At 38.1% G+C, this 26,360-nt stretch overlaps 1 protein-coding gene across 4 annotated transcripts in view; it reads left to right on the forward strand.

Annotated features, from left to right (window-relative positions):
- The window catches only part of WFS1 (wolframin ER transmembrane glycoprotein), a 44,253-nt gene extending 17,893 nt beyond the window's left edge, over window positions 1–26,360 (forward strand). For 3 of the 4 annotated variants that reach the window (XM_032791969.2, XM_032791967.2, XM_032791970.1), the window contains exons 3-8: window positions 9,094–9,176; window positions 14,232–14,376; window positions 15,234–15,404; window positions 16,231–16,314; window positions 21,580–21,725; window positions 23,682–26,360. In XM_032791969.2, coding sequence (XP_032647860.1) covers window positions 9,094–9,176; window positions 14,232–14,376; window positions 15,234–15,404; window positions 16,231–16,314; window positions 21,580–21,725; window positions 23,682–25,493 — 2,441 coding nt within the window. In that variant the 3' untranslated portion in view covers window positions 25,494–26,360. The remainder of the gene's footprint in view (window positions 1–9,093; window positions 9,177–14,231; window positions 14,377–15,233; window positions 15,405–16,230; window positions 16,315–21,579; window positions 21,726–23,681) is intronic. The other variant, XM_032791971.2, reaches the window with a different exon arrangement.

Genomic DNA, 26,360 nt, shown 5'->3' on the forward strand with positions numbered 1-26,360 from the left:
AAGCTTGAACTTTTTCATCTGTCTCTACTCTCATTAAATAATTGTCTTTGCCCCATAATTTCCTGTGATTGTGAAAATTTAAATAAACTTCTGAAAAAAATGCTTAAAAATAAACACAGATAATATCTACCAAAATTATAACAAATCAGATTCTGCCAAGCCTAATCATAATGTGCTTTTCATTTTCGCAAATGTAGTTTAATTATCCTTAGTATTTACTAGTAAATGCAGTGTAGTCGTGTTTTTAATACCTGAGGTTTTACTACCGGATTCTCTATTAAAGTTTGCAGATAAGTGGAATAGGATGGCTGGGGGATAGATGCTGTAAAAATAAGTGCCTGCTTCTGCTGAAGTTAAGGACAATAAATTCTGTAAAAGTTATAACATATTTGAATGCCACTCTGCGTTAGTCCTATTAAGACAGGTTATAGTTAATGGATATTTAACAAATATATTTCTACGTAGTTGTACTGTAAATGTAATTTGTCTTTATTTTTTTCAAGCAAATACTGTATGTGAAGTACTGTATAAAATTCTAAAAACCAAATAAGGATAATGGTCTGGTAGCTTTTGCTCTACATATTCTGTTATAGAAAAAACTATATTTACATTTAGCTTGTATTTTGAAAGTCTTTTATGAGAATTTATATAAACGTGTCTACCTTTTGACAGAAATTGGTCTAATAGACATATCTCAATAATAGCTTAAAATCTAATTTCAGTTTGTTGAAACTTGGAAGAGTTAAAAAAAAAAAATTGTACACAATTCCTGATATTGTGAAATATACCACCTCTTATAGGTTTCATTATGGGGGTTTTTCAGTAGCTGTTCACAGTGCATTTCTGATTAAATAACTCTGAATCCTCCTCCTGAAGCATATTTGATGTGACAGCTTTAACCTTTAAATGAAACACTTAAATGCCTACAGTAAATACTTCAGCAGCCATCCAGGGATCAAAATATCTTTTAGTAACATGAGGGCATAAAAGCAGCGGATTGAAAAATATGCATCTGCTCACTCCCATGCACTTCAGAAATCATTTGTATTTGCCTCAACTTCGACACACTTCTTTAGTGCACAAATGATGTGAAAAACTAGTAGCCTGTATTTTGGACCCATTTCTTTAGACCCTTCAGGGTGTTTGTTTCCTCTTGGTTTGTGCAATATTTGAAGAGAACACTTTGTTTTCTGAGTAAGTCTTTTGATGTTTGTATTCAGCTTAGGGGAGTTCAAGAAATAAAACTGGCTTCTAAATGGGAGCAAATATTGTAAGTAAATGTTTACTTAGTATAATGTGGATTTACCATATGACAAATTACTGTAACAGATGCTGTCCTTCTGTAGACCAAAAGGGTAAAGATGAACCGACACTTTTCTGTAGCAGCCTGCAGAAAAATGGTCATCATTCAGTTTAGTGACTGCCGTTTATTGTGTTCCATTGCAATGGCGAGCTAAGAAAAGCAAAAAGGTGCTTCACAAAAAATCTTGTGCCTGAGAATTTTATTGCACTTTATAGTTAATTTATTATAGCAACTGTTATGCATTGAAAATCGTCTGACAATAACATTACATTTCAAAAGGAATTCTCTAGCTAAGGTATTTATATGACCCTCATCCCAATAGCATCTGAACACCACATAATCTTTAATATATTTATCTCAGAAGAGAGAAGCCGCTGGGAAGCTGAGACACAGAGAAATTAAGTGATTTGTTCAAGGTCATAGAGAGGGAGTCCATGGCAGAGCTGGGAATTGCACCTGGAACTCTCAGATCAAACTAGGATCTCTCACTTTCCAGGCTACTGCCCTAACTACTGAAAACTGTCCTTTCTCTCTGCTTTATCTTATAGGTGGGTTACAAGTAACACCTGCCCAGTTGTGTCTTCACTTGCATCCTGTCACATGAATGATCATCCCTCAGGCCAATGCTGTTATGTAGAGCAGTAACTGATAGATGTCTCTGTTAATACCAAACAGCCAGAAGAATCTGTGTTAATTATCAGAAAAGATGCATGAAATTTTATGCATGGAGCATTCATTTTTATTGGAAAATTTTTATATTCAAGATGGAGTAGAATTTGACATTTAAAAAAATTCAATGTTTTTAGTGAGGCTGGAAACTAAAAGCTTTTACTGACAGCATTCCTATTGTAACACTTTAGTGTGGGAGTAATACATATCAAGAGGTTTTCTAATGAAATACATGTTAAGGAACAAAGATGATAGATTACAAACTGTCACTGAACCATTTTAAGATTGGCATAGTTGCTCTTGTGTGGTGTTTGTCCTCCCAATCTTTGAAAAGTTGTTTCCATCATCCATCCTAGTTCTCAAATGTTTCTTGTTGCTTTTAACTTCAATGGTTGACCTAAATTGGCAACCACCGAACTTGAAATCTTTTACACTTTATCCCTTCATTCAATCTTTTGTGTTAGGCCTGCCAGTAGACAAAGGAAACATATTGTTTCTTCTTTCAGATCTCAATAAGGCTAATGTTCTGCTGGTCTTTCTTGCTAATATTTTAAGCCTTGCTCAGTTAGTCTCTCCAGAACATCCCAGATGTGGGCTTTTCACCTCTGTTCTACCACTAGAGAACACAGTCTAAAGATGTAATCTTAATGGTTTGTTATATCCACCATCGTTCCCATCTATTGATGTTTATAGAACAAACATACGTGGAAATGAGATATATTGCGATATTTTTGTATGAAGTGAGGTTCAGAGTGGCCTATTGGGTTAGAACAGGATGCTGAAAATCAGATCTGAACTGCAGTCCTGTCTTTGCATCTGGCCCATTGCATGGTTTTTGACAAATCGCTTTCAGTGCCTCATTTTGTGTTTTATGTTTAAAAACAAAAAAATCACTTAACTTTTTGTAAAGTGTATTGAGGTAATCTGAACAGTGTTCAGACTTAGTGCTACCAAACCAGTTATAGTGGTTTTCCCTTTAGAGACTTTCCAATTTTGCTTTAGATAACTAACTAACACTGCTACAGTATTTTCACTTTATTCAAGAAGTGTAATGAGGGATAGAAAAATGTTGGGGATGGGGATCAGGACCAGTATGGCTGCAAATTATGATTAAACTAAAGCTGTCTTTATTTGAAAAATAAAAATCAGAAAGAGAGGCGTAATCTTTACCCATGTTTTACAACTGAGATAGGCAGAGTGAGGTAAATTTCAGTTTCTTTAAACATTTATGGGGTTTGTTTTCAGTAATTTCTTTGTTTGTAAGTTGAGCCCATGAGTGGAGTGCAGCAGCTGAGCATTGCCATCTGGAAAGTCATCCACTTCAGTGTTCAGCTCTCTAGGTTATATCTAAAATAAAGAATACTTAGCAGTTAATTTAAGTGGGATGATATTTACTTGTTTTGCACTAATATATAAATCGTGATCTGTAAAGATAAAGAACTGGATGATGATAGTGAGTGATGATTATGTACACCATCTAGCCAGATGACATACTGTAAAATATTAGACTTCTACCAAGTAGAGGTTGGTAGCCAAAACTTGTGACATGGTGGAGGTCTCAGAGTACTTATTTCATGGCGTGCTCATGTTAAAATATAGCCAGTTAAATGAAACAATAGACTTCCTGCCAGATTTAAATTGGAAAGAGTACCAGTGAGATTTAGAGGTTCTGAAATGCTGTTTTGGTGTGATTTTTATTTAGCTAATTTGAAATTTGTGTGTTGTCCTCATGTCTCCCCTTTCTTTGAAAATAACTGACATGATACAGTGCCTCATTTAGATGGCATGCTTGCTGAACCCCTCCATTATTGCTATCCATGTTAAACAGAGGCTGAGGTCAGTTTCTTTGGGAGGATACCAGCATGTTTCTCTAAATCTCTTCCTATGATTATGAAACAGTTACTAACCCTATCTTCTCATTCTGCTTATGCCTTAAATATGAAGTTTACCCAGTATAGTGCAGTGCCTGCTGACCTTGTAAGATTGTGTGATGCAGGTGAGGTTTTGGAATCAGCTTTGGAACTTGCAGCTCACATGTGGCTATGGTAGAACTGGTTGGAAATCTTTTGACAAAACAGTTTTTTGACAGAAATTAAACTTTTAGCAGGAGTGTATCATGAAGTAATAGTTGGTATCTGCTACAGACCACCAAATCATGCTAAGAAACAGTATGACCATCTTCTTATGCACCTATGTATAACATGTAGGGGGGATATGCTGTGTAATTATGGGGGATTTCAGTCTGAGTGACATTTTGCTGGAGATCTGTTGCTGCCAGTACTAAAAAAAAAAAAAAAAAAATCCTTGGAATTTCTAAATTCGGTAGATGGCAGTTTCCTAACTTAAGTGTTGCAGCCAACCCAGGTGGCTTCTTGCTGTTAGGACAAGGTCTAATAAAGAGGAATGAGCACAGAACTAAAAATTAATGTTGGATTAAATTCACTTACTCAGCAGACGGTCTAACAAATTTATTATGTCAAAACATTCAGCAAGTGAACAGTGCAATGGACAATACAGCTTAAACCTCTCTTTGTTACACGAACCTCTTACACAAACTTATAAATAAGTCTTTTGTTATCTTTTCTTATACATACCTATTAGTGTCTCATTTCCATGTTAACTTTCCTTCCCTGTCAGTACTGATTTAACGTTAGTTCAAACTGGCATTACCTAGCTTTAGTTACTTCTATCTTTTCTTTTTCTCACAACCATGATGACTCTACAATTTCTTATATATGCACAGTTGTTCTTATGCACATGCTCTTTAATGTTATCAAAAGAGACTCTTCAAATTCTCAGCAAACTTCTATCAGCGCTAAATATACCTTCCCTCCCAACACTTCCCACCATGAAACCACAGAATCCTTGCTGTTTTCAGCGAAACCTGTATTTCATATACATTTCTTCTTTCCCAACCAATGCAAATTTAACTTGAATTTAATTTAATTTCAAATCAATGCATTTAACAATGCTATTAGTATGACTTGCACAATTACACAGCCCATTGGTGGTATCCATATCCACATACGTTCAATATTGTATACTAACTCCCACCATGGGGCATCTCCCAGTATATTTGTCACTTTGAATATTTTGACTTTCCTATCTTAAGGTTAGTGAATGTTCTGGATGTCTGCTCATTAAGGACTGCACATTTAAATACAGTGGTGGGACGACTCTGCTTAGCTGTACCACAGAATGTAGGGCAGCACCAGCTTCAGCTCATACATTGTGGATTTCATGCTGGGAAACTGAAAAAAATTTACCTTATCCACTATTCCAGTAACCTTTCTTGGAATTAAGCAGAACAGTGGCCAGTCGTAACATGTTTGTGTCCCATATTAGAAGTGTCCGACCCACAAGGTTATCCAATGTTTGGCTTCTCCAGCCTTTGCTGGACCTTGTTCCCCATTGCCTCAGCCATATTATCCAATTTCAGGTTTCTTCATCCTAGGTGAACCCGTATGCTGGAATGGACTCTGCAGTACATCACAACATAACCAGATGTACCACACCTTTTGGATCAACATGAGGAATCTGGGGCTTTGCCGACTCCCCAGCCCATCCTTAACAGTATCTGACGATGAGGGACATATTCCTTTAACCATGATAGGTTCCAGTATATCTATGATCCGAACACTATACACTCTTAATGCCTCACTTGATGCTGCTAGTACCATTGAAATGATCCATGTTTCATCTAGCTTGCATCTTTTCTTAGCATAATAGACTCTTGAGTAGCGCCTAATCTGGCACTAATCTACTTCTTCTTTTATTTTTGTCCATTATTCCAACATCTTATTTGTTATGAACCCTAGGCATTTTCCCAGCTTGAATTTCCTTTAGTCCTATCTACAGTTCCTGTATTAAGAAATTGCCGTGCCACAAACAGGTCATTGCCTTTGATATATTAGGATGGTTTGTGGGGTTCTCCCCCTCCTCCACATTTCATTGCTAGCTGTTTCCACTTTCCTAATCAGATGTCCTGTTATACTAGTTTCCTGAACATCCTTTAAATCCTCTATATACTCATTGTTTTGTTTAAGGTACAATCTTTTCTTATACATCTGTATTAGTATCTCATTTGCATGTTAACATTCCTTCCCTGTCAGTACCGGTCTAGAGTTATTTCAAACCCATCTTTTCTAGCTTTCTAACGACTTTATCTATTTTTAATTTACAGATGTGATTATGCTGCAGTTTCTTACATGTGCAGTTTTACCTGTGTTTACTCTGTTAAACATTATCAGAACAGTTTTAAAATTCACATACAGCTAATAGTGTTAATAGATATAGCTAATAGTGTTATCATGATATACTTATCCTTCTCCAAAGATTTGACTTGATATCACACAACATTTTGCTTAAAAAAACAAGAATGATATAAAAATAACATGGCAAACATTAAATGGATTAAAATTTGGCTAGCAAATCTCAAAATGTAATTGTAAATGGGGAATCATCATCGTGTGGGTGTATTTTCAGTGAAGTCCTGGTGGGATCAGTTCTTGGCCCTGCACTATTTCAATTTTATCAATGGCTTGGAAGAAATTATAAAATAATCATTGATAAAATGTGCAGATGAGACAAACTGGGAGAGTGGTAAATAATGAAGAGAACAGTTCACTGATTCAGAGCAATCTGGATCATTTGGTAAACTGGGCACAAGTGAACAATATGCGTTTTAATGCAGCTAAGTGTAAATGTAGCCATCTAGGAAGAAAGAATGTAGGTCATACTTATGGGATGGGGGACTCTGTCCTGGGAAGCAGTGACTCTGAAAAAGATTGGGAAGTCATGGTGGATAATCAGCTGACGATGAGCTTCCCTGCATGATTCTGGCCAGAAAAGCTAATGCAATCTTGGGACGCATAAATAGGAATCTTGAGTAGACGTAGAGGTTATTTTGAAACTGGTGCGACTACTGCTGGAATACTTTGTCTAGTTCTGGAGCACACAATTCAAGAACGGTGTTGATAAATCGGAGAGGATTCAGAGAAGATCCACAAGGGTTAGAAAATTTGTCTTAGGCTTGTTCTTCAATGCAGCTTAAATCAATGTAAGTTAAGTTGCTTGGAGGTGAAAAAATCACACACTCCTGAGTGACGTAGCTTACGTCAACCTAACACGGTTTCTGCACCATGCTATATTGGTGAGAGAGGCTTTCTCACCAACTTTCCTTCCGTCTCTCGGGGAGGTGGACTACTGAAGTCAATGGCAGAGTGCTCTCCCATCTTCACTAGACCTGCTAAATCGACGCTGCATCGATCGCAGCGGTGCTGATTTAGCATGCACTATAGACGAGCCCTTAGATTGAGGTCCTGGAGTCTGTGTATTTAGCTTAACAACAAATGTTAAGAGGTTACTTGATTACAATCAATAAGTATCTACATGGGATACAAATATTTGATGATGGACTCTTCAATCTAGCAAAGAAAGGTACAGCACAATCCAATGGTTGCTAGTTGGAGCTATACAAATTTGGGCTGGAAATAAGATGTAAATTTTTAACAGGGAGGGTAGTTAACCATTGGCACAGTTTACGAAGAGTTTTGGTGGATTCTTCATCGCTGACGATTTTAAATTCAAGATAAACTGTTTTTTTCTAAAAGATATGCTCTAGGAATTATTTTGGGGAAGCTCTGTGTCCTGTGAGCACAATGATCCCTTCTGGCCTTGGAATTTGTGAATGAATTTCACAAAACTTTCAACAGGAAGGCTGCTTGTGTCAGATGGAGAGAGAGCCCTCAGAATAGCCAATAGTCTAGCCGTTAGGGCACTCACCTGGGTTATGGGAGACAACCCAGGTTCAAGTCCCTGATACAAGTTAGGCAAAGCAAGAATTTGAACCTTGATGTCCCACATCCCAGGTGAGTACCCTAACCACTAGGTTATTGGCTGTTCGGGGGTGGAGCAGGTTTCTTTCATTTGTCATGACAAATGTTGAATGGTCTGTTTCATCTCAATGAGTAACTAGAAGTTTTTTTGGAAACTCTTCCCCGCCAGTTCTAGTCTACAGTTCTGGGCTGGCTAGTTAAGGTGCTTTACTTCCCGTGAAGCGGTAATTTTTCCAACTCTTTCTCCCTTTCCCACCCTAATCTCTCACTCATATCCATATTGAGCGTCTAAATTTTGACACTTGATATTTGAAATCAGATTAGTGAGAATTTTTAAGATGCATCCTCACAGAGCTTTCACAGTTCTGCCAAGCTTCAACTTTTCCAAGAAACTAGAAGGCAGTAGCTCATCATTCGCAAGATAAATCAGGTCATGGGATTCCTAATAAACACAAAATGAGTTAAGATTATGCAAAAAATCTGATTACCTTGTTTTTAGCTGGGTACATGGACAGCATTGTTGTTTTTTCTTTTTAGGAATGAAAGCTAAAAATCACTCTGATCTAGTAAACGTGGAAAAGAATGGGGAGGCAAACAGAAATGTGGGACAGGATACAAAACAATGAGTTTTTTAAAAAGAAAAAGATATTGATACTGATGTTTCATTTACTCCGAGAATTAAAAAACTGACCTTTCAGATGTACTGAATGTGTTTTTGAAGAGTAGCTTCTCATTCCTCTGATTCAAAACTCTGAAAGGCCCCGTTTCTGCCTGAAAGAATAAATTCCCTAAGGGCTCAGGGACTCCTTGTTTTTTGGGGGGTTTAAACAATGACAAGATTACTAATACAGACAAGCCATAGTATTGTTAAACACAAAAACAGATACTTATCACATATAATGAAAACTTTTCTGATTGACAGTTGTATCCTATATAAGTAGCTGAGATGGTGTTAACAATATGTGTTAATATTTGTAAAAGATGCCAAATAACATTTAAGTTTTCTGAGACACATCTTGGTTAACGTAATTGAATTTCATATTATCTTAAAGGATTTTTTAAATGGAAATGTTGCATCTTGAGTCGCATTCCAGTGAAAATTAAGGTTTGAGTAATTACAGCTATAAATGTAATAACTTGCTAGAACTGCATTGCTGTTTCTATAAAACATCATGCTCTACATTTAGGTGTGCTCCTTAAATTCTCCTGCCAAATGCATTGAGGACTCAGGAAAATCACTGAGTATTGCTAATAAATCAGTTTTGTTCTTGGGTTGCTTTGTAGAAGCCATGAAAGAAGAACCTGAAGTACTCTTTGAAGATCTGCTTGAAAAGGCCAAAGCTGGAGAACCAAAGGCGCAGACAGAGGTAATTTTATACGTTGTGTCACTACTTTTTTTATACTCTTTAGAAGCCATTTATTGTTTTATATTATCTATCTATTGATTATAGATAGATAATATAAAACATTTGTTAGCTGTATGTGAAATCATATCTGTAGAGAGCACTGCAAACAGCTTTGAACATCTCTGAACACTGGCGAAACTTCATCCAACGTTGTTGTGGTTTCAATTCAGAAAATGTTACTACACAATTCCAACTCTTGTGGAGTTCTCTTCCAAAAACGGTTCAGTTGAACCACATCCTTTGTTAGAATTTTCAGCTGTTGAAAGTGAGCTGATGCCAAATTTGCTTCTTGGCCTGGAAGAATGATCCTTATTTGGGAAGGATATCAGATTTCCCAGGTTCCAGTCCTGTACCAGCCTTTGGGGTAGACGTGAAAGTTAATTGTAGATTGTAAGCATCTTGGGGCAGGGAGTGTCATTTTTTTTTTCCAGTGTCTAATACAATGAGAACAGGGAAGTGTGCATATAGTGACTGTTGGGTACTGTTTTGATTTTAATTTGTTACTATTGGAACAAAATGCAAACCTCATTCAGCACTAAGGCTCCTAGGCGCTACGACGATACAAATAGTGAATAATACTAGAGGAATGCTATAAACACAGTAACTCTGAGTTGTTTCAAAGTTTGCAAATGACTCAACAGGACCAACCTTGAGCCATTTGAAAATATACAAAGTATGTTTCCTGATGGATTAGTAAGGGCATTATATACAGGGATTGAGATCTTTCTGTAACTTTCCTCATCTATGCTGAATAAATGCATTTTAAAAAACTCTTTAGTTACTAAAACTAGCTACCATTTGGCTGCTCAGTGGCCTGTGAGAATTGAGTCAGTCTTAGTTCTGTCCCTGAAGATAGCAGTTTTACAGTTTTTATATACTAAAAAATTGAATTGGTTTCATTAGGTCAGTTTAAAATTCTAACTAAACAGGTACAAACACCTAATGGAGTTGCACTTAAACTAGTTTAATCCTCACTTTAAATCACTTCAGTTAAACTTGTTAAATTATTGACTTAAATTAAATCAATAGAAACATGTCTATGGTCAAACAGATGTGCTAATTTAGTATAGACAAGGCCTGAAGGACATGGAGACTGAACTGTCATCTCACCCTCTCAAATGGTCCTAAGCTGAGATGCAATGACATTTAAAAAAAATTGGGGGTCAGGAATGAGAATTATGAGTGCTACTGCACTGTGAGAGAGAGCCCAACAGAATAATAAAAAAAAAAATAATTCTCTCTAGAACTGGTGCAAACATCCTGCACACTCACCCATATACTTCAAACCTTGTATTTGAGGGCAGCCTCAAAAAGGGAGCGGTCTGAAGAGTTCCTAGCCTCTGAAAGAGCAAACACCTTTGTGGGTAATGGTATTTTGAACTTGGAGGATCCTTGCCACCAGAACCCTCAGTTTGGTTGCAATTCCAGCAAAGAATAAAAACCTGTAATTTCTAGTTGATTTAAGAAATATGTAAGCCAAAATAATAGGAGAGTGAAGCTTGTGGAGATGCAGAGAAAACTAACGTGTTGATGATTTGTCCATTCTGGCTGACAACAAAGAGAAATTGGTAAATATGGTATCAGAGCGGACATCTGTTTGAAGATCATGATTTGAAGGTGAACCCAAAGAAAGCTGAAGTTATGCATGTAGGCAGGATGGAAGAAGAGAAGCGGTTGACTGAAGTTTCAGGAGAGAAGCTGAATCAGAAGAATTTGTGTACTTGAGAACTACACAGTGCCATCCTGAAGAGATCTTGAAAACTGAAAAGAACCCAGTGTGCCTGGGTGACCGTGAAAAAGGTGGTAGGAGTATTGTGGGACCAGCAATTAAGTAACAAACTGAAGGCAAAATTGTATTTTGTTTGTGTTTATTCCTGCCTGCTGTATGGTTTGGAAACAGTAGGTCTTATGGGGATGGTGGGTGGGTGGGGGGAGGGAAGAAGACATGGGTAGCAAAAAAATAATATACTGAGGAAAATGACGGGCAAGCAGAGCGTAGACAGTGCACATGGAATAAATTAGGGGTAAGATGAACTTGAGACTCCTAGCAATAGGCTGGGCATATGTTAAGAATGGGAGAAGACCAACCATTAAAGAAAGCATGGGAGGAAGAGGACAGCAAGAAAGGATATATTAGACTGAGGATACAATAAGAGACTTTAAGGGAATTTGAAGAGAAAAGACTGGAGCTCCAAGACAGAACACATGGGTTTGGAAGGAGTGACACAATCGTGGGCACGGATGACCCTGTGTCAACGGGAAAAGGAATCGTGAAGTGTAAGAAATATGTAAACAGAACCCCTGTGTTACGGCTGGAAAATCCTTCTCTATTTTCTTCTACAAAATCAAAACCTGTTTAAGTAACAGGCAAGCCACAGTCCTGGTTAATGAGATTCTGGACTAATAAATAAACTGGCTATCATCCTAGGAGTTTATTAACATAAATATGGGCTTTGCATTCTTGTCAGGAAGAAGTTACTGTTGCACTGCAGCTTTAAACATTTTTAAATGGAAGTTGAGCAATAACAAGCAAAATGGTCTGCCAAAACACGGAGAAGATAATTGGTTTAAGAAAACCCCAAATCTCCCTACCTTTCCTGGTTCACTCCACCCTTATTCCCCCTCCTCTGATGCTTATGTGTCATGAAGGCTCTTGTCTTGAAGATAACAATATGTTTTCAGGTTTAATTGTGTTCATCTCAAAATAAACAAAAAAAAAAAAAATTAGGAAGTTGGAGCCCTACTGTCCTGTGGAGAGGGACAAGAGGAAGGAGGAAAACAAGATTTAAAAAAAAAAATCTTTAAATATTCACTTTTGGCAGTTTGATAGCCAAGAGTGTTTCCATTGTGTGTGGGGGGCAGGGTGGAGAGTGTGCATCTTCAGCAGGAGTGAGTGAAAAGCCGAGGTGGTGGTATTTGTAGCTTGCTTACAGCCTAAAAAATTGACTAGAAAACTATCACTCAAAATTCAGCAACTTAGACAAATCACTGTAGGTTATACTGAAATAACCCTGCACTCTGTGTGTCTCAGACTCTGTTACAGGGATTTGCGTACAGTACTTCTGTGGAAAAATAACTGTATAGTAATTATGCAGATTAGACACCCACAGTCAGAGCTGCGTAATGGAGAAGAGGCAGTGATGTGTCCGTTACTGTACAGGGTTTCTGTACTATTGACTGGTTGTGACCACTCTATTTCAGTTAGCAGAGCACAGCGGAGTGAGTGCTCATGTTAGAGGAGTAACCTGAAGATGTATCCTGTTAATATGGTGCTGAGTACCTCTTCTGTCTCCCAGTTTTAGCTCATGATCTAAACAAAGAGTATCCTCAAGTTAACATTTAAAACTACCTGATAAGCTGGAATGAGCAGGAATGGATATTCTATAATCCCCTCGACCCAAAGGCTTCTAGCCATTTTAAATTTTGGTAACTTTAAAATGAGAACATTTGTGCAAAAGTGTTATCACCAATCTCATTTTAAAGCCACGGTTGCACAATATTCATTCAGAGAGGGCAGATCACAGCCTAGCATATAGCATCTTTCAATGCAGTTTCATGGAAAGGCTAAATACAGGTTGCTCTGGTTTTTCTGTTTAATTAAAAAAAAAATCACAAACTCTTGGAATTAGTATCTTTAAATAGAAACACACTGTAGGAATAGCTGTTATTGGGACAGGTTTTATTGACACAATAACTTCCCTATAAATCTTACTTACACTGTCTATGGTGATGACAAACTGCCAGTATGGTACTTGTACCTAAGCTACATGCTTGACTTCCTGCCATTCACTCTCTTCTCTCATCTGCTACTGCATCAGTGTGCTTTTCCTCTTCATTGGGTTGAGATATGCCATGGTAGTGATTTACACTGTCAGTTTGGTTTACTTGGTCTGAGTTTCTCTTGCCTATTTGCATCTTATTGGTAGCTTCAGTTTTATGTAGTGTACATTTAATCACAAAGGCCCTGATCCAGCACCTGGATCTGTGTGGACTGGTAATGTCAGAGTCCACCTGTGTCTGTCCAACCTGAGAATTGGGGCCCAAGTCAGACCTGCTAACCTTCCAAGAGAAGATCAGGGTTTTTGTAAGGTGGGGTCATTTAGCACTGCAGAATCATTCAAAAGAATAACTAGCAAGTCAGTTCTACAGCATAGATTCAGTATTTTGGGGTTCATAATGGTATACTCTAGGGGTTTGCATTTATTTTCCTTTCATGTGTAACCATTGCCGTGATATCTCCCCCGCACTCAACCGTCATGATGGAGGATAGGCCAAATTTGAGTGAGTTGCACTGCAACCCCATGAGCCAGGTCACAACTCCATTCATACAAAGTTGGTCCAGTCAGGGGGGCGGACCTGCGGTGCAACCCTGGAGGTTCCAATGCCCGGGCTGGAGAGCCAAGCCCAGCCAGCCCCACAGCACAGGAGCTGCTACTGTTAGGTGAGTGCGGGGCAGGACGTGACCAAAACCACTCCAGGGCCTTCACTCCCAAATTATGTACTGGGTCATGACAGGCTGTAAATATTTTCAAATGTGTCCTGACTCCAAAAAGGTTGAGAACAACGATATCAAGGCCCTCTACAGAGATGACTTCATCTAAATTCCTGTCCATCACTGATACCTTGCTATGGCACTTCATTTTCCATTTTTAAAGTTGATCTAGCAGTATTGTATAAAAATGAATTAGCTTAGCATCTGCTCTTTCTGTCTAGCGTTAGCAGCCATCACTGTTGCATTTAGCCGTATACTACCTAATGTTAACTCATTTGTTGACTTCATCAAATTTGCCAGAAATCAATCATGGCTTCTGCTTGCATCTTATTTTGGAGGTTGATCCCTGATCTCTTGCCAGTTTGCTGAGGACAGCTTACAACTGTGTGCCTTAGTGTTGATTCAGCCTATTTGACCTCCTCCTTCACAGATACAGCCTTCACTAGCTGAGATAAAAAGAACAGAAGATATGTAAATATCTATTGAACTAATTAAGGAATTCTGTTTGCTTGGATTTTTTCTAGATGGGAAAACACTACCTGAAATTGGCAGAAGAACAGGATGAAGAACTCAACAACTGTAGTGCTGTTGACTGGCTGATTCTTGCTGCTAAGCAGGGTCGAAGGGAAGCTGTCAAACTGTTGCGGAGATGCTTAGCAGACAGAAGAGGTATGAGTTCTTTAGGGGCTTTAACTCTTATATTTTTAGTCTATACTTTAGCTACAAATAATCATCCATTAAAATATTGGAGACAGGTTAAAATATACTTTAAAATCTGGGTATATTTGGAGCAAAATTATTTGAACAGCTGCTGATAGAATGTTAGAGTAGTTAATTAAAAGAATGACATGATTTTGCATATAGAAGTATTAGTGTCAATCATGTACTTGAATTCCTTCATTAGATTCTTATTTCTTACCAGATCTCATTGAAACTCTTCATCTTTGTCTTTAAGGTTAATTTCACACCCCGCCTACATATCTGCTGTTGTTCTCTTCTCCTGTCCCTTTCATTCTCCCTTTATTCTTCTCAATCCTCTTGCCTAATTGGTTCCCTGTACCATATTCTCCCATTTCAAGATTCACGCCTTCCTTCATCCCACTTCCTACGCTTGGAATAGTCTTCCTCATGTCTGCCAAGTATCTGATCTCTTCTTGAAACCCATTTCTTTATATAATACTTCCTACCTTGTTCTCATCACCAGTGCTCTATCCATGCCATCTTTTACCTGAACTGTTGTCCTTATGTCTTGTCTCCAGGCAAGATTATAGACTTTGTGCCAGGGAATACATCTTATGTAGTCGGTAAAGTGCACGGTACATTTTAAGATGTGTATATTTTTTGTTGGTAAGCCCTGGACACAGAACAATGTAGGAAAAATTTAGTTAACTTGAGAAGATGATGTATGAATCAGCTTATCCAAAAACTTAGAACTAAAGTGGAAAAAAAGAACAAATTGTGAGCATGTCTATCCCTTCTTTCTGAGATGTGGGATGATAATATCTAATACACTTTCTTTTCTTGAGGCATCACTTCTGAGAATGAGCAAGAAGTGAAGAAATTATCATCTGAGACTGATCTGGAGAGAGCTGTGAGAAAAGCTGCCTTAGTTATGTATTGGAAATTAAATCCGAAGAAGAAGAAGCAGTTAGCAGTTTCTGAACTGCTGGAGAATGTTGGGCAAGTTGACAATGAAGGTAGGTATCCAGTACCCCAGAAAAGAAACGGATCCTATCTAAAACACAAAATTAAAAGCAGAACACAACTTAAAACCTAAATGACCATATAAAAAAATAAAATAAATGTGTAACCCATTCGTGGAAAAATAGTTGATAATGACCTTTATCAGCTGCTCACTCTTAACTCATTAAAGCTGATTCATATGCTGTCAGGAGTTTTGTTTATGCATGGTGGCTCACTTAAGTACCCATGAGAACCACTAAAGATTAGAAATGACTAACCTTTTAATCAACTCAGTGTTTTTGAAAAACACTCTTATTTACTTTGATTTTATCGATAACAAAGCACTGTGAGTATCTTGCCAGATATTTGAAGTTACTAACTTCAAAATGCATCACAAAGTAAGCATATACTAATAATCTAAACACTATTCCTCTTTTTAACGCTGTAGCTGAAATCAAAATGTACTGTTACGGCCACTTTCTCCACTTTCAAAAAAGTACATGGTGAAATGAGTTCTGTTTTTAGTATAAGCTTTGTGTTGCCACTCAATCTATACAGTTCTTTCAAGGAATTCAGCAGATTCTCACTCAGTGTCTTGTTGTTACAAACACGTGGTGGACCCGAAGGATCACAGCTGCTCTGGAGGCAGCTTTGCTTGTCCTTAAGTAGAGCCTTCTTAGAGGATTTCTGCCACAGTAGGACCTGGTAGCATATGCCCTTGTGTAAACCTTTATCTCATTGGTTTGAGGTGCTACTGTCCTATATTTTTGCTGCTTTAGCTAATGACATTTATTGGCATTTGTTCGCTTAATGACTACTTTGTGAACTTTTGTTATCTAGCAGATGGTGAAAAACAACCTGGCCCAGTTCCAAAGTCTGTACAGAAGCAAAGAAGAATGCTAGAACGATTAGTAAGCAGCGAATGTAAGTGCGCACATCCCGTTTGAAATGTAATGACCATGATTTCATTTTGCTTTGTTTTGCTAAATAATTTTGCACCAGCTGTTAGTTTTTTCTCAACTACAATATGTTAACCTAATGCGTTTTTATCTTCTGATTACACAGCATTTAAGCTTAGCATCTAATGTACACTGCTCTTTGGCCTGTTACCTTGCTGTAACTGTTAAACCACACCTCCTCACTGAGGATTACTCTTTGTCTCCTACATAAATGCTTGATTTAAACAGATCTTCCATACCACACCAGCCCCAAAAAAGCTGTCCTTGTGATTAGCTGTCTTCACCTATCGCTCAGGAGACCCAAATTCAAGCTGTTGGACTCCAGGCTTAAATTTAAGGAAGAAACATCTCTTCTAATGACCAAGATACATTTTTCCTGGCATCTGAAGGGCATGTCATCCAGCCCTGCCCAGCCAAGAAAGTTCACAGTGCTATTCGGTTCTGAAAAGAGAGGAGCAGCTGCTGAAGACATATCAAAATTATTACTGTCTTGGCTCTTGCTGAGGAGGGAGAACCTCATTCACTTTTTAACTGGTAAAAATGCTACCACTAGAAGGAAGCTGTATCTTGTATGGGTTAAAAAGTTCTGGCTCGGCTCTTATGACACCTGTACAAGAAAACTAACAGGTTTTAAATTTCTGATCGGGGCATGAAGATTCCAGATTGTTGGGAAGGAAGAGGGAAGGACCTGACTCATAACTAGTTCTCAAAATCAGGACTACTTGCTTAGTAGATGAGATAGGAAGGTAGATAAAAATGATGGATGTAGAGAGAGGTGCTCTGTTTAGCCTTTCTTGCAGTACAGGAACAGATACCTGACTATGAAAAGGCAGCAAATTTAAAACTGATGAAAAGAAATACACTCCTCACTCTCATCCATTTATCCCCACAAAGCATTAAGCTGTGATACTTGCCACCACAAGATTATCGAGGATGGGTGTCATAGGATTGAAAAAAGGATGAAACATTTCAGATGGGAAATAAAAATTATACTAGCTAGGATTTTAAAACAAAACACATTTATAAGGGATATCAACCTTTCTCCTTCAGAATGTAAGTCAACAGTCCATTACTTGGTGTTAAAAAGATAATCCCCTCCCTTCATTCCCCTTCCAGATATATAGGTATGTTAATGCATAATTATGAATTATGTGGTTCACCTCTTCCTCTGAATCTTCTGATATGGGCACTGTCAAAGAGGATGCCAGACTGCATGGAGTATTGGTCTTGATCCAGAATGGTATTCCAACCATTGCTCTGCAGCTGCTAATCTTCATATACCTTACCTATTTTTTTGAAAAAGGAAAATGTGAAGAAATGATAGGAGGATTTAAAGACTGAAAACGAAGATGGCAAAGGAACATAGTTACAAACAATGCATATTGTACTGAGTGCATTGTAGTTAAACTAAACTTCAGTTAAGGCCATATACAGAACAATTCTAATTCTGTTTCCATACTAATGTATAAAATGTAAAAATTCATATAGAGTCAGTCTCACTCTTCTTTAGGTCTGTTTTAAATGTCCTACAGTTTAAAAACTAGTTCTATATACTGCTAAAACTTCCCAAAACTTCAGGTTGAGATTCAATCAGTGTCACTGTAGTCCTCTCCTTCCAAGTAGCTTGTGGCTCATCAGATGTATGTGAGACTGCACTAAAATTAACATTCTCAAGATGAACTGGGGCTTTTTGCTGGTTTTACATTAACTTGTCATATTTATGAAAAGTGCTATACTATAGTGCATGTAAGAGAGAGGAAAGGACAGTACTCTGGATAGAGATGGGAGTCAGGCCTGAATTTTATTCCCAGTCTTGACAGACTTTTCATATGGACTTGAGCCACATAGAGCTTAGTGTAACCCAATTTTCATTTCTTGAAAAAATGTTTAGGGCTAAGACTGCCACATTTCTTTTTTCTCTCTCCATTGGAAAGCGTGCTGTGGTCTGAGTTCACTGGGGAATCTTCTGCTTTGGAACATATTGGATGATGCTACTGCACATTCCATCCCTTAGCTGCTGATCTTCTGAATCAGTGCTTCTCCTTCATTCTGACAGCAAATAAATGCAAAACAAGCGACTTTGTTCTGAATCCTTCAGCAGCTCATAGTGTTGTAGGGGGGAGGGGGGTCAGTAATTTTCTGAAGGCTTAAATGGCAGATGAAATAACAGGAGGGTAAATGAACCTACATGTAAGTGTAGGCAGAAATTGATGTGCACATTTCTTTTTTTTACTGCAAATGGGGGAGGCAGGGAATTTGTCATAACCATACTGAAGAAAAATCTGAATAATAAAGTGGAACCTACAACATATGCTTTTAATATCAATTGAGAGACTAGGGTGTCAAGTTACTAATGGCATTTGAAATGAAAAGTTTTCATCAAACACTTAAAGTAGGAGGTAGGCTGTTCTCTCCTCTCCAGAGATGGAGTTGGCTGTCCGTGCATGAGTAGAAGCAGCTATTACTAGCTAATATTCCCTTCCCTGACCTAATCAGTTTCATGCTGTGCATTTTGTCTGAGGCAAGTTTTCTTCTGATTTAATGCATTGTCAACACTTGGAAGTCTGATTTAAGCCTGTTTTGCAAAGATTTGAGAGGGTGTGAACTCAGTAGAAGCGCATATAGGCAATTACAAGTGACATTGTCTGACTGTGGACCATGCCTGAGAATGTAAATATCGTTACATTTGATTTAATATGTCAGCCATGCATTATAAATTAAGAACTCTCCCTATCAGTGGATCCCGGAAGTGCGGTCAAAGAATTTTGCTCTATTCCAACCCTCTCCTCTTTTTGAAAACTTCCAGTGAAGGAGATTGCATGACTTCCCTCGGCAATTTTTTCCATTGTCCTTCCTGTTTCTCATTCTACAGCTGAGAAGAAACTGTTTTATAAATGTCTCCATGTATGCCCTGAAGGACAAGCTGTCTATTCCGTAAGGTGGTGCAAGATTACTTTAAAATATACACTTTAAATATGCAAACAAATCAACATACATCCTTGTAAGACTGAAGATTAAGGTATACAATGCTGCTTTTTTGTTACGTTCCTGTACCTTTTATACCAAGAATGCCTAGAATGCTGCTAGTTTGCTATAAAAATGTAGCATTTTATGTAAGAACGTTTTAAAATTACAGTAAGACCACAAATAAAATACATTAAATCCTGTACTTTTAAACTCCTAGTCGATTGTTTCAATTTCCTATGTGCAACTTGTGCTCAGATAAGAATTAAGCAGGCGAGCCTTCATATCTTTGTCAGCTGACTCTCTAAACTTACTGTGTGGGAGGCTTGTTGGAGGTTTTTGTCATTCAAAAGTCTTTCATATTTGAAGCAATATCAGGTGCTTCAGTGTGTGGGGAAAGTTGGCATTAATTCTTCCTTATAATTGACATCAAACTTGTTTACCATGGAAACTGCCTAATCTACACTGACTGGGACAGGCTGTAGGAGGTGATTGAGACAATTGTGTACATGATCTTGTATCCCAGTACTCCTCAGGAGGTTCATAGGGGTTAATCGAGGCCCTCCAACCTCCATTCCATTCATAGGGCTGGAGGGGAGTCTCCTTGCCCTTTTAGTATAGAAGGAGCTAAGTGGCAACCTATGAAATGCCCCCACTCTTTGAGCTCCCCTGCAGCGGGACTTCAGGAAGTTGTTATGGGCATAACTTTATAGCAAATTCCTGAGTTAAAAATATAAAATTTATTACTTTATATGACTGGTTATTCTGGCCTATAATCACTCCTTCACCCACTATCCCACCCTGCAGCGGGGCCTTTCTCATGCGCTACCCTCCGTGTTCTTCATCCTGTCCTTCCTTCCCCTGAGAACTCTCTCTACATCCTTTTCAGCTTTCATTTTTTAGAAACTCATTTCCCTCCCCACCATTTCTCAGACCCACACTCCCACTTCACAGGCTCACACGTGCGTGTGTTCTCTCTCTCTCTCTCTCTCTCTCATTTCAAAGATAATATTAACTCATGGTGATGCAATTGTGTAAACTCTTGTCTTCTCTGTTTCTTTTAGTGCTATCTGAGATTCAAAGCTCTTCATAGCAGGGAATGTGTCTAAAGTGTCTGGTGTACTTCGGGTGGACATGTTTTGACAGAGTAGTAAGGGATTTGTTTCTTGGAGTCCTTAGCCAAAATCGTCCTTCCCCCTGCTATTGTGTACAGCAGCAGTCTTGTGGCACTTTGTCCCCAGCGTGCCTAAATTTTAAATAGTGGTATATGTAGTGTATTTAAATGTGTGCGCTTCTGTATTTGGAGAATTAGTAAATAGGCAAACAGACAAGATGAGAAGATCATTCTACTACATTATGTGAGTGAGTAGTGTTCAATTTGTTGGCTATTCCATTTAGATCACTTCTAATGATGCTTCATAGCATGCTGATAAATATACTTCAGTATATTTGGAAAAAAGTATATAGTATCCAGCCTCACATCGTATCAAAACTATTAGGTAGAGGGAGATGATATGGGGTCTTGTGTGTGTGAATTATGAGGCATTGCTCATTTTACTGAGTTAATGAGATTTCCTAGATATAAAAGGAATATATGCAGTGTATTCTCCAGAGAACTGACTTCTGACTCAGTGCAGACTTTCAGTTAAACATCGAGGAGTTCTTTTCCTGTGGCTCTTTGTGTCTTTTTTTAACACGGCAGAGCTACTGAAAATTTAATTATTTTTACCCCAAAATGTTATAAAGGGAAGGGAAAGCCATAGTTATGTTTCAGATAAATAATAATGTGATCTGAAACCTGATCACTAGAATAAGCATACAGATATCTTTTGACAGGTGAAAGTATCTGCACTGCAGCCTTAATCCTGATGAAACTTGGACACAAAATATTAAATACATGCAGTCTAACCAAATGGAATATAATGTATTTCATGCTGGTCTCAGATGAACATGTTCATTCACTTTATTTCTTCTTTCTTATAATTTGTGTATTATAGTAAAATATACTGGTTTAAATATGGCCACTACACTTATAAGATGTATTGTGCCCACTTATTGCTACCAAAATTAATTTGCTATCTCTGAACAGGTAACAAAATAAACACCTGTTAACAAGAGTTCAATTTCTCCATAATGTAAGCACAAAGTTTGTTGGAAAATAATTTCTACATCAGTCCTAGAAAGGCTGGTCCATGCGTTGTAATTTATGGGATACTAGTACTGTAATTTTTGAGCCCTCTTTTGTTATCTTCATTATAACTTTCAGCTAAGAACTATATTGCTTTGGATGATTTTGTTGAAATAACCAAGAAGTATGCAAAGGGAATCATCCCAACTAACCTGTTCGTACAGGAGGATGATGATGATGAATTGGCTGGAAAGAGTCCCGAGGAACTACCACTGCGACTAAAGGTGAAAACTAGATAAGCACTTATTGTGTTATATGTATTGAAGGACTCTTAGTTAATTTATTTACAGCCAAAATGATCTACCTTCAAAACTTGTATCTCGTCACCCAAAAGTATCATTGATAGAACTTGTGTGAGTGTATAGTTGCATATATACACACACACTGTGTGATGTTTTTGTACATATGGCATAAATTTAGAAGGAAGATGTTTTGAAAACATAAAAATTGTTCTTGGAAGATGACAATACATCTTCATACTCACTTTGAAGAGGACAACAATGCCTCTTTTGCCATATTTTTTATTTAGATGTATATCTGCATTTATTAATTGGAGGCCAGTAAATAAACGAATGAAGTGTATAAACATGCATGTACAAATGGGAAAACACAACAGTGGACTAGATGTGTAAGAAGCTCACTTTCTGTTGTGAGGGAATTAAAGGATGAAACTGGCTGGCAGTGGTTTGCGCAGGCCAACACTTCACTGTTAAACAGTAGAAACAAAATCTAAACAGGAGAACTGACACACGTGCATTCATTGATCTGAATTTCAAAATGGCAGCAGCTAGGGAGCAGAATGCTGCCATCAGCAAATCAGTTCTTTGTCCTCCTTGGACATTATGTCCGATGTTAAGGGACAAAAAAAGGACTACATCTCATCTAGTGCTTCCAGGTAACTGACCTAATGTTCTGAAGGAGATGTACTTAGAAAGGGACACTTCATCAGAGAATAGCCTTACGCTTTACTTCCTGGGCTTTCTGCCCCAGTTAATATGATGTATAAATCTCTGTTGAAAGCTTCTTGGCCTCTCCCTTGAAGTACTTCATACAAAGGCATATGTTTGGCACGCCATGGAAACTGAACCTTTTTGTGTTGTTTTGGGGCTGTGAAGCTACCCTTGCCAGCATTTTTAGTTCAAAATTTGCTTGAGATGTAATTTTGCTAGATGCTCCTTCCATCTGTCCTGCAGAAAGGGAGTGTCTTTTCTTACAATAACTTCAATGTTTGACAAGTCACCCTGCTGGGCACGTAATCCCGTGCAAGATAAGTGGAATATTAAAGGCTCTGTGATATAATTGATTGTGGTTAAAGGACTAATCCTAGATCTGTGCATAGGGAGGAAGGTGAAGTAGTTCTAGCTCCTTATAATAATGAGGTTGAAAAGGACTAATAGTTTTTGTTAGCTGCTTGCTTACCTATTTGAGAAGGAAAATTTTGGAAAAATGCAAACTACTCATAAAGACTTATGGCTTGTCCACATGACAAGTTACTGCATAGCAAGCCAGAGTTGAATCTGTGTGGCAAGCACCAGCTTAATGTGCTGTGAGAACACTGCTATAGCACTGTGAAAGTTCTGGAATGTGGCTTAGCATACAGCTTAGCATGCTTTCACTGGGCTGTAGCAATGCCCAAATGGGACACTACTGTGCGGCAAGCCAGCGTGCCGCAGAGTCACACGCTGGCTTTCCTTATAGTAACCTGCCGTGTGGACAATCACTTAGTGTAAATGGGTATAACAATGCACAGTGTGTGACGGAATCACTGGAGAAGCTGACAGTTACAGCTGAAGGAATGGCACAAGATGGTATAGAATTGCAGCACTGCAGTTCATCTTTATAATACCAATGGGCACTTCAGTAGGAACCTAATTGAACAGAATGCTAGATTAGGAAGCCTTTTAATAAAAAATGATGTGACATGTCGATTATGAGATTTGTCTTCCTTTCTGAAAACTTTTTAGATATCAAAATGGAGAGGTAACAATCTGTGCCTCATCTGATGAAGTTAATTTCAAAAAATGGTCACGGAGAAAACCCCATTTTGTTGTGCAACACTTCTTGAAACAGAAGTACTTCAAAGCAAGCTAGGCTTGACTTACTGCAACTGCTTTAACATGAATATACATACTGTACATGTACAAAAAAGTTGTTAAATAACTGTTTTCCTTTCTTTTCAGGTTGTAAAATATCCCCTTCATGCCATTATGGAAATTAAAGAGTACCTTATAGATATTGCATCTAAGGCAGGAATGCACTGGCTGTCTACTATTATTCCAACACACCACATCAATGCCCTCATCTTCTTCTTCATCATCAGTAATCTGACAATCGATTTTTTTGCCTTCTTTATCCCATTAGTCATCTTCTATCTGTCCTTCATTTCCATGGTGATTTGCACACTGAAAGTCTTTCAAGACAGTAAGGCCTGGGAAAACTTCCGCACCCTGACTGACTTGCTGCTTCGTTTCGAGCCAAATCTAGATGTTGAGCAAGCAGAAGTGAACTTTGGGTGGAATCATTTAGAGCCATACATTTACTTTTTGCTCTCAGTTTTCTTTGTCATTTTTTCCTTCCCTATAGCAAGCAAAGACTTCATACCATGCTCAGAGTTGGCTACCATCTCTGTTTTCTTCACAGTGGCAAGTTATATGAGTTTAAGCACTTGTGCAGAACCCTACACGCGAAGAGCTTTAATGACAGAGGTGGCTGCTGGCTCCCTCTCCCTGTTGCAGATACTACCTATAAAATTGGGCTATTTGAAATTCTTAGGTAAAACCTTCTTTACTCTTCCGATAGGCCACTTCTTCATACTAAATGTGAGCATCCCCTGCCTTCTGTTCCTGTACTTGTTCTATCTCTTCTTTAGAATGGCACAACTGCGGAATTTTAAAGGCACCTACTGTTACCTGGTTCCCTATCTGGTGTGTTTCATGTGGTGTGAACTCTCAGTGGTTATTCTCCAAGAGTCCTCCTGCATTGGTCTCATTCGTGCATCAGTTGGCTATTTTCTGTTTCTCTTTGCACTCCCAGTTCTAATGGTGGGCATTGCACTCATGTGTCTTGTGCATTTCATAAAGTGGTTCATATCTTTGGAGCTCATGAAGATTGTGGTGACTCTTGTGTTGTGTGGTATTCCTGTGTTTTTACGATGGTGGACAAAAACTAACTTCTCCATGGTTGAAATGATAAAATCCCTAACCAGGAGCTCTATTGTGAAACTCATTTTGGTGTGGATTACAGCTGTAGTGTTGTTCTGTTGGTTCTATGTGTACCGATCAGAGGGAATGAAAGTCTACAACTCTACCTTGACATGGAATCAGTATGGCTTCGTCTGTGGACCCCGGTCATGGAAGGAGACTAACATGGCACGCACCCAAATTATATGTAGTCATCTGGAAGGACACAGAGTTACATGGACTGGGCGGTTCAAATATGTCAGGGTTACAGAAATTGACAATAGTGCAGAATCTGCAATAAACATGCTTCCGCTTTTTATTGGTAATTGGATTAGATGTTTGTATGGTGAAACCTACCCTGTGTGTGACCCAAAAAATGTTACCATGGAGGAGGAGGAACTGTGTCGTCTCAAGTATCTGACAAAGCATGACTGTCACATGAAAAAGTTTGATCGATACAAATTCGAATTAACTGTGGGCATGCCTTTCAATGGCAAAAATGGAACTAAAGCGGTAGAGGAGGAGGATATAACCAAAGATATTGTGCTGAAGGCAAGCAACGAGTTTAAGAAAGTGTTGTTGAACTTGAGGCAAGGAAGTATAATTGAATTCAGCACAATTCTGGAGGGTCGTCTTGGCAGCAAGTGGCCTGTCTTTGAACTGAAAGCAATCACTTGCTTAAATTGCATGTCTAAACTTACACCCGCAGGAAGGCATGTGAAAATAGAGCATGACTGGAGAAGCACAGTGCAAAAAGCCATTAAATTTGCTTTTGATTTTTTCTTTTCTCCATTCCTGTCGGTTGCATATTGAGCTCATATACTGGTTCAATGGTATCTTCAATGTATACTGCATTAACACTACCAAAGGTTTGGCTTCTTAACAAAACCTGCTGTAGCAATGTTCAAAATGTATGCTATTCCAGAGTATTGGTTGAGTTTTGTAGGTGTAAACACTGTGCCCAGTCCTTGTATCCCGTAGGATTGAGGTTATAAATTCTATTTAAGTATTACTATAAATTAATGCACAGAATTGCTGCAGAGTAGATGCATGAACTGTTTTTATCCAAAATTAACTCTCTCTTTCTGTGGTACAGTGCTAGGGTATATTCATCTGCTTGATGTTAAAAACACTTTACTCGTGAAATATTCACGGCATTGCCCTTATGTACTTTCACATGTAGAATGAATATCTTGCAGGCAACCTAAGATGTAATGTTTCTTGTATTTATTCAGTGGTTTCTAGAGAAGTATTAATTGTACAACTAGATTGAATCTGGTGCCATGTGATTGGGGTGTATAGAACTGAACTTTTTTGCTATTTATTAGTTTTATTTGAATGGGTCTTTTGGTGGTGGACACTACTTCACACACTAGCAAGGTTGCAACAAGAGCTCTAGTTTCCATTTCACTTTTATTAAGTATTCTTCTTAAAATGAACATGCTATTCACTGTAACTGGTTATGATAGCTACAGTTATAATCCATGATAGCACGTGAATGATAGGCACCAGTCAGTAAGACTGGTATTTTGGCAGTACTAGTAATAGGCAAGCCAAATCAATTGAAAAGCCCTGTATAAAAAATCTACAATGGAGATAAAATAAAATGTCTGGTTAATAATATGTATTGTCCAAATATATGTCAATATAAATTTGAATTAAAATGGGATTCTACACTCA

The sequence above is a fragment of the Chelonoidis abingdonii genome, chromosome 5 (assembly GCF_003597395.2).
Source record: "Chelonoidis abingdonii isolate Lonesome George chromosome 5, CheloAbing_2.0, whole genome shotgun sequence".
In the NCBI taxonomy this organism is placed as follows: Eukaryota; Metazoa; Chordata; order Testudines; family Testudinidae; genus Chelonoidis; species Chelonoidis abingdonii.